Source organism: Thermobia domestica, chromosome 1, assembly GCF_964235325.1.
Source record: "Thermobia domestica chromosome 1, izTheDome1.hap1.1, whole genome shotgun sequence".
Classification (NCBI taxonomy): domain Eukaryota; kingdom Metazoa; phylum Arthropoda; class Insecta; order Zygentoma; family Lepismatidae; genus Thermobia; species Thermobia domestica.
Genome location: NC_137454.1, coordinates 262074879 through 262087189, shown reverse-complemented (window position 1 = coordinate 262087189; position 12311 = coordinate 262074879). Strand labels below are relative to the sequence as shown.

General features: G+C 33.2%; 1 protein-coding gene across 2 annotated transcripts in view; it reads left to right on the top strand.

Moving 5' to 3' along the window:
- SPARC (secreted protein, acidic, cysteine-rich) overlaps nucleotides 1–10931 on the top strand; it is a 171004-nt gene extending 160073 nt beyond the window's left edge. For both annotated transcript variants that reach the window (XM_081726174.1, XM_081726177.1), the window contains one exon: nucleotides 10244–10931. In XM_081726174.1, the coding sequence (XP_081582300.1) occupies nucleotides 10244–10285 (42 nt within the window). In that variant the 3' untranslated portion in view covers nucleotides 10286–10931. The remainder of the gene's footprint in view (nucleotides 1–10243) is intronic.
- Nucleotides 10932–12311: the final 1380 nt, after the last annotated feature.

Here is a 12311-nt window from a genome sequence, read left to right as displayed (position 1 = left end):
TGGTGTTAGAAGTATCTAAAATAAATAAATAAATAAATAAATAAATAAAAATAAAAGGATTTTTTTCTGCAAAATGAGCATCGTCTAATGCTTTGTACAATATTCTATTATTTTTATTGGATATCGAGATCACGATACTAGATATTACTCATAAGTTCGTCTAAAACCATCAGAAAACCTTCAGTTTTTGCCATATACATGTGTCTCACATCGTACACCTTCCACTACTGGCCTTCATTGTTGACACCATGCACGAGAGCTTACCATGGAGTTACCGAAAACATTCACAACTCATCCACGAAATGGAGTAAAAGTCGTTACTTATCAGACCAGCAGGCTCTGCTCCAGTCTTCGATTGTCAAATTTACTTGTTCATTGCACCAAATGACTTCCTGCTATTGCTAAAACCGGTGACGCCAGGGGCGTTTGCTAGAGTAATAGATAAAAGTACACGGAGCATGATCATAGGGAATATGTTTTCGAGTTCGTTATGGTTGTATTGGGTAGTAAGCTGCTCCACTGTACTGAGCCTATGAACCTATACCAGTCGCTGAAAGCAGTGACCTATCCGACACAACCTCGCGCCATGCCCTTTCACTTTTAGTGTGACTGCTTTAAAATACCTCACTAGTGCAACCGTTTGTGCGATCAAGACTCCAGCCTTTCGAAACCTCATATTCTAGTCTTTGCCAACACCGATAAGCCTCTGTATTTATCCTTGGCGCATGAACTCTCCTTACTCACTGATTATCTAAATCAGTAGCTGTGCACTACCGGGATACATGCTTTATCACCATGCAATTTAGTTGACAACAAAATCGAATCCATTATTTGGAGGAATGGTCGCAATTCAGTTAACGGTCGTATATATACTCAGGCATTACTTAGAATAATTAAAACATACAATCTTTGTGGATTAGTAAACACTGAACCTTCTTGTATTATGACTTCTTGTATTACTGTGTTGAGTCATAGTGAGTAATACGCAAGGCGTGTATTACGAATTCATTTGTGCAATAGTTGACGTTCATGATACAAAGTGGAAGACTTCCCCGATTTTCAGAGAGGACAAATCATAGGTACTATAGCTTGTTTACCAGCGGGGCCTGAGGTAGAGGGGGGAAAATTCCAACATGCTTTCTGCCTGACTCTTGCGACACTTCCTTACCCTCCTTCTATATGTCAGCGTTGCCAGGGGTAGAAAATTGTCACGTGAATATCATTCTGAAGAGTTCGTGTGAGTTGGTTATTTATTGAGTGCTGTTGTGGTTGCGGTTTTATTGCTTATTAGTCATTTGACAATGGTTTCACAGCGTAAGAGAGGGCAAACTATACACAGCGAAGCTAGGGAAGTAATAAGGAAGGTCATAGTGCAGTGCGACGAAGAAGCGAGGGAGAAAAAACTGAAGCATTTATTATCAAATCCTAATTTGCGTGTGTCCACGTATACAGGGATCTCTGTGCGAAGTGTGACAAACATACGGAAAGAGGGACTGGACGCTGGTGAATCATCACTCATCACTCCAAGTAAAGAACGACTTAAAGCGGAAAAGTATAGGTTTCATTGTGATGAATTTGACAGGTGCGTTATACGTGATATTATACAAGACTTCTATTTGCAGAAGAAAATTGTTCCAAGTGCACCAAAGTTATTGTCAGTCATCAAGCAAAAAGTTGATTTCCCGTGGAAGGTTCACACTTTACGGCGGTTGCTTCACAGTATGGGGTTTCACTGAAAAAGATGCAGGAGTAATAGGAAGATTCTCATCGAGCGTCCAAATATTGTGAATTGGAGGGGAAGGTATTTGAGGGCCATTAGAAATTGCAGGTCACAAAATAGAAATATTGTTTACATAGACGAAAGTTGGGTAGACAACAATCTGACTTTTGGGAAATGCTGGCAGAGTGAAACTTTACACGGTGTGTCTTCAAACCCAAGTTCTTCGAACAGGTTGATTTTAGTGAATGCTGGAGCAAGTAGTGAGTTTATTGATGGGGCAGGTTTAACTTTTAGAGCAGGAAGGGCTTCTGGGGACTACCACGGACAAATGAACTCATTTAATTTTGAGAAATGGGTTACGGAAAAACTTGTCCCGAATCTTCCTAAAGAAAGTATCATTGTTCTTAATAATACTCCCTACCACAACATGCAAATTAACAAACCACCATCAAAGTATGCTGTAAAACAGGAGATGACGAACTGGCTTCAAGACAACCAAGTTCCCTTTTCCCAAAATATGAAGAAGTTTGAACTACATCAGCTGATTGAACAACATAAGCCACAGGAGAAAGTATATTGCATTGATGAATTATTGAAGATCAATGGTCATAACGTACTTCGCCTTCCGCCTTACATGTGTGAACTTAATGCCATTGAACTAGCTTGGGCAAAAATCAAAAGAATTGTTAGGGAAAATAATCCAACAGGGGATTTGCCTTTAACTAGATTGGAGGAAGTGACCAGAGATGCTCTGAAGTCTTGACACCGGAGGATTGGGAGGGGTACAACAAACACGTGATTAGAGTGGAGCAGCAGTTCTGGGAGAAAGATGGATTAATAGAAGATACCATAGATAATTTTGTAATTGAACTTGGTGGTATTGACAGTGATGATGATGATGATATAAGCGAAGAGAAGGAGAATTCGTCTTCGGATTCTGAACTTGCTCAGCGCATGTCCGATAGTGATTATTAGAGACCGGATGTTAGACAAAATGTCTATTCTTTAATATTAAAAATATAATAAAAAATAACGTTTTGAAGTTTAAATCGGAGGTTATAGTTTCAATTTAAGACAATTTTATTTTGCCTATTTCGCCCGTTCCTGTCTAAATAATTGCTTTAGTGCCTAATATTGACTATTCTATGAATTTTCTTCCAAATTAGACTTTATTGGGAGAAAGTATATAATTTAGAATTTCAAGAAAGGATTCTGCCTCTTCCGAGAAATATAAGTGTTGTTTATATTGATAAGATGCCGCAAAACTTTGGACTGCTATGCGTATTGATATAGTGCTGTAAAAGTTTGGACTGCTGTGTGTACTGATAAATATATAAAATTTGGACTGTTACGTATAGTGAAAAAGTGCAGTAGAGAATGTATTTACCAAATATACTCGGAATATATGGCAAGCTTCGTTTTCATATATACAGGAAAAGAAGATACTCACAAACAGGTAGCCTATGTTTGTATATTCTTTGAACATTATCTATGACTTAAATTTATTTTTTAAAATTGTATTGAGTGTGTATCTTCATTATTTTGAGTTACATTTTAGTGCCTTTTTATAACTTTTAAGTGCCTATTTGCCTACCTATTTTCCAGGTTTTTAATGCCTAAATATCTGGTCTCTAGTGATAGTGATTAATTGAACGTAAACATAAAACATATCGGTATATTCTTCATTGCACTTGTAAACTGTTACGTGTTAATAGGAATGTATATAATTTATTTATTTCAAGTGTTATATATAAGCTCTGTGATTAGGTTGTAAATAGATATATTATACAAAGACAATGCTATTTTTAGAGCCAACAAAATATCTTCGAAAGAGCGGAATATTCTTAGATATAATTATTATTAATTAGAATTAAAATTATTATTATTATTATTATTATTATTATTATTATTATTATTATTATTATTATTATTATTATTATTATTATTATTATTATTATTATTATTATTAATTATTTATAAGAATTAACGCTCTAAACGAGCTTAGAAGCTTCTAAATGTAGAGCCTACACTTTTTCTTGCATAAAGTGGGATTTGAACCATTCCATTCAGCTGTCCCCAGCGGAATTGACCCCTTTATGTTGGAATCGGAGACTAAAATACTAGAAATCGGAGACTAAAATACTAGAACTTCATGAAATCTCACCTTCACCATATTGAATATTCTCTATCCTGCGCTTGAAGCATTTGGGGATTATATAGCTATTTCACCATACTGTCCCTTAAGAACAACCTCAAGATCTTCTGTAGGTCAGCAATTTTCAACAGAGCCAAGCTTCATTCCCTTCATAAATTAGTGATTTTTGGTTAATCCATGTTCACCACCTTACCTGAACCCAAAAGCCTTTCCCGACTCGCCCTAAATCGTTGATCGAATTCCCTCTCCCTATCAGTTTTATACGGACATGTTTGCATTTTGAGACTTAAAATTTCTGTTAGCATACATTATCCGAAAGCCCTTATTTGTCCACATTTTCTAAGCTCTAGTGTGTTGCCAGTTCAATTTCAAACATTTCACACGCAAAGCTATATGTGTGTTTATAGAGATAAAGGTCGTACTTGCATTCAGAGGAGGAATTGTCAAAAGAGATCAATTACTGGAGAAAATATGAATAGATAGATTCAACATTATACTATGTAAATACTTTTGTTCAATTATTTTATCATATATATCGACATATTGAATACTAAAAGATTACGGAATTAAACTCATAAATTCTTGATAAGAGTCGTAAAACCCAACGATCACCCATCTGCGAAGGAAGTTATCTGTTTCGAATTTGCCATGCCAAAATTCCCATACAAAATTATCAACTTTCAAGACTTTGGAGTAGGTTTTCCTTTCACCGCTTTAACACACCCTTGATCAGATTGAATATACACTTTGTGATCTGGATTATAAAGCTTGAATTATAAATGTATCCTGAAAATGAAAAGATATAGTTTTTCTATTGCGATTTATTATTATTATTATTATTATTATTATTATTATTATTATTATTATTATTATTATTATTATTATTATTAGCTGAAATGCACGGGAAAAATAGGTTTATGGAAAGTATTTAAACCCCTCCCTCCTTTGAAATACATTTTTGATTTTTGGATTTTTTACTTTAGCGTCCCTTTCAGCAGTGAGGCTACATGAGACGTGGACGTACAGCTTAACGTTTAATCCGAACCACATGAGTTCCCACCAGGAATCGAGCCCGAGTCCCTTTGAGATACACATTTCAATGAAAGTGTAATGATAAAAATTAGTAACGTCACCCCTTCACACTCCTACACCTTTACCTCTTGTCACTTCCATGCCGATGGACGATGAATGTAGACGTAAAGATATCAAAAGTGTCACTTTTCATCTCAGCAACTTCGAAAACTACTAATTGGACACTTAATATCGGTCGCTTTCGATTAGTTTTACCTATCATCTCTTTCCACCACCACCACTCACTCCTTTCACACCCATGCTGGTGATATGATACAAAACTTCTTTAGGGCGTAGTCCACTCATGTACTAAAAATAATCAAATTCGATACAGCGAACTAGGAGCGTACTATGTCTCAAAAGTCATTTTAAAAGCGTTAGCCGTTTTTCCATGATCCCGAAAACTATGTATTCGACACTAATCTGAGCTATATTGGACATTTTATTTTTCACCCTTCATGTTGATAGAGACTGGACTTAAACATTATCTGGAGTGTTACTATTCATCTCAGCGACCCAGAAAACTATGAAATCGACACTAATGTTGGGTCATTTTCAATTATTTTTATACACTTCCCTTTCCATTTCCAGGGGTGCTAGGGGTGTCTTACTTGCACAGTATTTTTCCAGCTTAAAAGTCATATGTGTATATGTTTGGTTGAAATTGCTGTAGCCCTTGCAGAGTTATACTGCAAATACGTGAAGCCTACATACATTTTTATGTACATTTAGATTATAAAACATGCCCTCTTTCCCCAGCTTAAAACGGAAATTTTCAAAAACGCTGGGACACTTTCTCCCTTATTTTCAATGAGGAATTTATATACAGAGTTTCATCTTTCTAACTTGACCAGCTCGTATGATATTGTAATTTTGGCATAAATTTTTTAAATCCCTCTACATTCGTTTCAGGAAAACTAGTGTAATACAAGCATAAGTTAGGCATGGTGCACTTGTACCAAATATCATGCAATCGCTTCAGCTTTCTAGGAAGACCTTTTGACGAAAATGAGATGTTTATTTAGTTTCAACATCTCTGAATAGATATTTTCTTGTGCAAGAAGGGCAAATCTTAATATGAAATAGTTTGGAATATATTTAAATAAAAATACACATCCAAGAAATTTAATTAAATATTCTTAATGCGTACTCACGGTAGAGAAAGAGATGCTTACACTTGTTGTAGTAGTAGTAGTAGTAGTAGTAGTAGTAGCTTTCTAATATCAGTATTTCAATCTACTGACTCTTTTAGAGTGGTATAGTTCTGGTTCATACTAGGCTTGTCATTTTATGTTTCAGAGGGGGAAATTGCCCTCTCAATTTGGGAGATATAGGTAGATAGATATACATTTAATCAACTTTATAATAATAGAAAGCGTGAAATTCTAAATATTACTTATATCGAAGAGTCTTTCTCCCTCCTAAGCAAAACCTGAAATGACACAGCAGGTATATACATATACTATTATTTGGAAGTATTTGCGCTACACGCACATAAATCTATAGAACTTATTTGGTATAACAACAAAATAAATAAATAAATAAATAAACTTTCCTAGTTGAGTTAAATTTCTTAATGTTAATATTAGTAGCAAATTAAATTGGAATAACTATATTTTTCAACTGAAAAAAAAAAGTATTTCTTTTGGTGTTCGTAGAATAATAGGTAGTGTTAGAACACAAGCATTACACTGAGTTGTGGTATTATATTCTGAGGTTGCTTCAATGAATGTATTATCACTATACGTATACAAAATAAAACATTGAAGGTTATGTTTGGATTGTTAGTAAGCCTATTTTGCGAATACAAAATACCCTTCTTTGTTTATATATAATAAAATTATTCTATTTACTGTGAAAAATAGATAATTGATTACAAATAGTGATGTCCATAACTACAATACTCGACACGTTAATAAATTATATATTCTCAGAATTTCTCGTTTTTCCAAAAAGCATATATGTAAATTGTACGATAATTTTCAAGAAGTTACCTGAGTTTTTAAAGAAAATAAAATATATTCTATGTTTAAGTCAGATATTCGTACATTTTTAATAAAGAAGTGTTATTATTCGGTAAATGAGTTCCTTCAATATAATGTGTAATTTTTGTGTAAACATACAGTCATGTCTATTAAGTAAGTTAGTACTTGGAAAAGTTCTTTTCATACCATGTATATTTATTTTATAATTTGACAACTGTATCTTTACTTGGGAATAATCTCAAATGTATGCAAAACAGAGAAATAAATTACAATTGCAATACCGCTGCCCAAACTTGTGAGTGTGATTGGACTCCTTACATTTAGCATATCCTTATAAAGAAAATATATTTTTTACACGCTAAAAAGCCCAACTACAATAATTTGTCATCGGTTGGTTTGATAACGACAACCTTTTCTATTTACTTCAATGTATACCACGTTTGGTGCTAAGATTGCAACCATTTCTGTATAGTGTGTTCATGTTTCTACCTTCTTTGATTACGAGTTCGAAGTTTGTCCTCTGTTCAAAATAGGACGTGAGGAGAGAAGAGAACATACAAGAGGATAAACTGAAAAGAAGCATTATTACTGCTAGTAGTCTGATTCTGAATAGATATAGAGATTAAGTGAAAAATGTTAACAAGTATTACTTTCTTATTATACTGTTTCAGCTCTTCTTTATTTGAAATGTTATATTATAAAATATAGTATATTATATTATAAAATAATTCTGCTATTTTATATAAAAATGGAAAAAGAAATGGGATTCGATTCGGTTTCAAAATGTGCAAATTTGCAGTTTCTCACTCTACTCATTCACCCACAGAAACTTAATTGAAATAGTTTTTTTTTTTTTTTTTTTTTTTTTTTTAAATCGTATATTTAGCTTTTCTAGATCATGCGTCGCTGCGAATCTCAAGGGAAGGTTTACCTATTTCGTTATGTTCCTATATTTGCGTACGAAATCTTGATTACAGAAGCCAATGTATGCTTGGTAGACAATCTAAACACTAGGTTTAAACCAATAAATTCAAACTTTACTCCACTTTTGTTCCTTATTCAGCTCCTTTAATGGAAATAGTCAATATCACTTAGCACACGTATTGTGCCTCAACAAAAACCTCTCGAAAGCATGATTATGAGGATACTCTTGAAGTAGCTTGTTTTTCCGCCTATATTTTCATTATTTTTTAATATTTACAGGGAATGATTTCTATCATCTCTGCTTACTGATCACTCAAATTCAGCCAAAGATGGACGGAAAATGTAACAAATGTTAAAAATAGTTAACTGCAGTATATGGTCACTTTTTCTGCGTATGAGTGTACATTATTTTTTCCACTTACTTTCCATACTGTCTTAATCTCCCATTTTTCTTTACTATTTATACGTATAAAAATAAAAGTGATCTTTTGTAGTTCCGCATTACGTCAAAGCGGCTGAACCGTTTGATATGGATTTTGGAATATAATTATCATCTTCCTCCTGCTACGCTTTACGCTGTTGCTTTGATTAAAGGACATATCGTAAGAGAGTAGAGGGATTTCAAAATATATTCCAAAAATACTGTATCTGACGAGCCCGTCAAGTTTGAAAAAAAAACTCAGTATATAAATTATTCATTAAAAATTAACATTTTCGAAAATTCTGCTTCTAAGGGAGGAAGGAAGCAATTTCTATAATTACTTTCACCATATTGAAATCAACGTTACCTGTTCTTTCTGAATGCATCACAGGAAAATGGCTGAACCGTTTGAAATTAATTTTGGAACATACCCCAAATTATTATTATTATTATTATTATTATTATTATTATTATTATTAAATATTCTGCCTTTTGGCAGGTCCTGGCACTAATGAGGTTTTTTTTTTATTTTCTTCTTCTTAATTTTCAGTTTGGGCCTCGAAATGTTTCTTCCATGATTCTCGATTATCAGCAAATTGGCTTTTTATCATGTTATAATAAAAATGCATCCTAAGGGTTCAAAATGTATGCCAAATATACAGTGTATCTTATTTCTTTCTATTATTACAGTTTCATTATCATGTGTAATTTAAATCCCCTTCCAAAGAGAAGAAAGGAAATTTAACTTTTCTTTCCATATATTTATTTTCCTCCGAAGGAAGAAAAGGCATTTCAGCTAGTTTTATTATATATTGATATTCTTTAGTTATTATTTATATATTTGTTTTGTTATTATTTATATCTTTGTTTTGTTAATATCTTCAATATTTTCAATTTTTCAATCTTGTTTCCCTATATCATATTTTTTCTGTTCATTTATTATCCTTTCCTGCTCATGGATTCATACGGGATCTGCATGTCCCATTAATTTTATCTTTCTACATTCAACTTATCCACTTATAAGCTGATAACATGATCACGTGACCCTGTATTCCAATATGTTACCCACCTAGACCCTTCTCAGCATTTTTTCTGTACTTGAACTATTTTTGTCCAAACTTCTTTCCCTCTCAATCCGATGAAGCAATTTCAGCGAGAGTTCCTCTAAAGATTCTGCCATTTTCTCCCACATTCTCATTCTACGAATTTCTTTATATCATTTACCTGCACAAATCTTTACAACTTGGTCTCAAGTACAAAATTCAACTGTAGTTCTAGTAAAGACTTCGCAGTTGTGTCGTTAATAGTCATTCAAGAATAAATGTATTTGAAAGATCATAATGATGCCAAAATATTGATTCTCATATATCGGCATCCCAATCGTCGTTATCGCTTGGAGTAGGAAGAAAAGAAATGCAAACTTTACTCAGAAATTGTATAGATAATGTACATGATGTATTTTATTAGCTATTTATTATCATTTTACTAGCAAATAATTATTGTAAACTTTAACAGCTAGGGCAGTATATTATTAGATTGTTATTAGCAAACTAAGCATTCTCCCAGGGAATGTTATTCTTATCATCTTGCCTTTATCATTCGCTAAAGAAAGTAAGAATGAGAAGGTATATGATAAGACACAACCACTATTTTATTAATTAAGTATACACTGATGGAACATTTAAATAAGCAATCTGTAATAGCCTAATTGCTAATTACTTAATGAAATTTTTAGTTTTGTAAAGTCAAATCCAGTAGCTCGTGGAGTTTTCAAGCCAGAGTTTAATTGACAACTAGCTCATTTGCCGCCTAGATCGACTACCGTGTTTGGTATATTGTCAGAACGTTTCTTTTATCTGCACAGAGATCTCTATGCAATATAATAATACTTCTTTGTTCTTTATTGACTTTAGTATTGAATTGTCTTCAGTTATTTGAATACTTACTTCTATGTATTTATTTTTCAGGATGATTTGGACGAAAAGTGTGACGAAGTGAGAGGAGATTAGCCTGTGTTTTGATTCTACACTGCCATCTATTTTTTATTCCATTAGACGTTGCTTGTGAAATCAGTGGTGCTAACTTTATAACATTTTGTCTCAAATTTTGAAATTGAACTACACTTGTAGATGACAAAAATCGTTTCTCTTTTTTTTTTCTAAAATAAATAAATATATATTGCTGGTGTGGTGCTGTAACGTTTCCCTCTTGAAACTTTTGTAAATGACGTAAGTCTTTCGATTTAAAACAAATCTTGATAAATGTAGATAGGAATAGTGAACATTTCTTGGACTTTTAAAAAAATGCAGGTGAGTCTTAAGAAGAAAGATCATTGAGAGGGAATCTCAGCTAATAACTGCCTTATTTTTTTCATTCAATATTTTAATACTTTTAGAATTCCTTTTTCTCAAAACTGTTTGATAAAATTATTTCAATATATTTTGTATAGTTGTATTTGTAAAAGTTCTCTTTAATGTGTTGTGTATGTTGTATTGTGATGGACAACGTGGTAATGTGATATGAACGGAAGAAAAATGGTGAAAGAAAGAAGTGTGAAAAACTTTTTAAAAAAAGGTGCTAATATGTCACAACTTATAAACACTGCCATTTTCATTTAAATATGTATAGTATATTAATAAACTACTTTTTTCTGTAGTTACTTTTTTATTACTGGTTCCTTTTCCCTCTTAAGGATAATGTAAAGCCACAAAAAGTTTGTTTCTGTAACAAGAGATGGCGTTGCTATCGCCCTATCTTTTCAGTGTAAATTAATATGCACAAAAATGACTAATAACTCCTACGAATACTGAATTATGTTATTCGCTGTCAGTCTGTTTGAAGATAATGACTATACGCAACAAATGTTCCGTGCAGATTTTCGAGTTGTTGACTCGTTCATTGTTGAGTTCAACTAATTGTTGCAGAGGAATTCAATGCCTCTTCCGTTATCGTTTGTTCTAAGACTGAAATTTTGGCATTTAGTACAGTGTGATGCAATCTAAAGACCATAAAGTGACAATTTTTCGAAATATTGTTCTTTCCATTGTTGTAAGCTTTTAATTGTTGTACAGGAATCCAATGCCTCTTCCGTTACCCTTTGTTCTAGGACTTTGAAATTTTGGTATTTAGTACAATGTAATGTAGTCTATAGGTTCCAAGACGACAATTTTTCGACATTTTGTTCTTTCCATTGTTGCAGAAGAATCTAATGCCTCTCCCGTTATCATTGGTTCTAGGACTCTGAAATTCTGGCATTTAGTATAGCATAATGTAATGTATGAATCACAAGGTGACAATTTTTTGACATTTTATTCTTTCCATTGTTGTAAGCTTTTAATTGTTGCAGAGTAATTCAATGCTTCTCTCGTTATCGTTTATTCTAAGATTCTGAAATTTCGACATTTAGTACAGCGTGATGCAGTATATGAATCACAAGGTAATAAGTTTTCCACATTTTGTTCTTTCCATTGTTGTAATCTTTTAATTGTAGTAGAGAAATTAGGTGCCTCTCCTGTTATCGCTTGTTCTAGCTCTCTGAAGTTCTGTCATTTAGTACAAAACCAAGTGATCTATGAATCTTTAGAAGAAACTTTTACTACAATATATATTCTTTCCTTTGTTGTAAGCTCGTAAACCAACTTAATTTATACAAAATGTTCTTTTTCTTTTGCTGTTACATGGACAAATCCAGTTTACCGAATCCAGTTTTCCCCTGCTTTCTTTCACATCTGGTTTCTTTCCAAGTCTTCATTTTCGTCCCCTCACCAATTCGTTTCACTTTCCTTGAGGGAAGGGATAACATTCTTCTGAAGAACGGTAGGCGCTGGACACTACCGTCCTGCACTGTCAAAATAACTTCTGGTGTTTCTCTCTGAACACCAAACACACACACACACAGAGAAAGAGAGAGAGGGGGTGAGAGAGAAATACCAAATATAACTATACATTCACACGAGGTTTCTCAGGAGTTGTCTTCCTACTTTGCCTAATTCCCATTTTGCCTAACACTTCATCAGCTGTAAATCTCAGATAAAA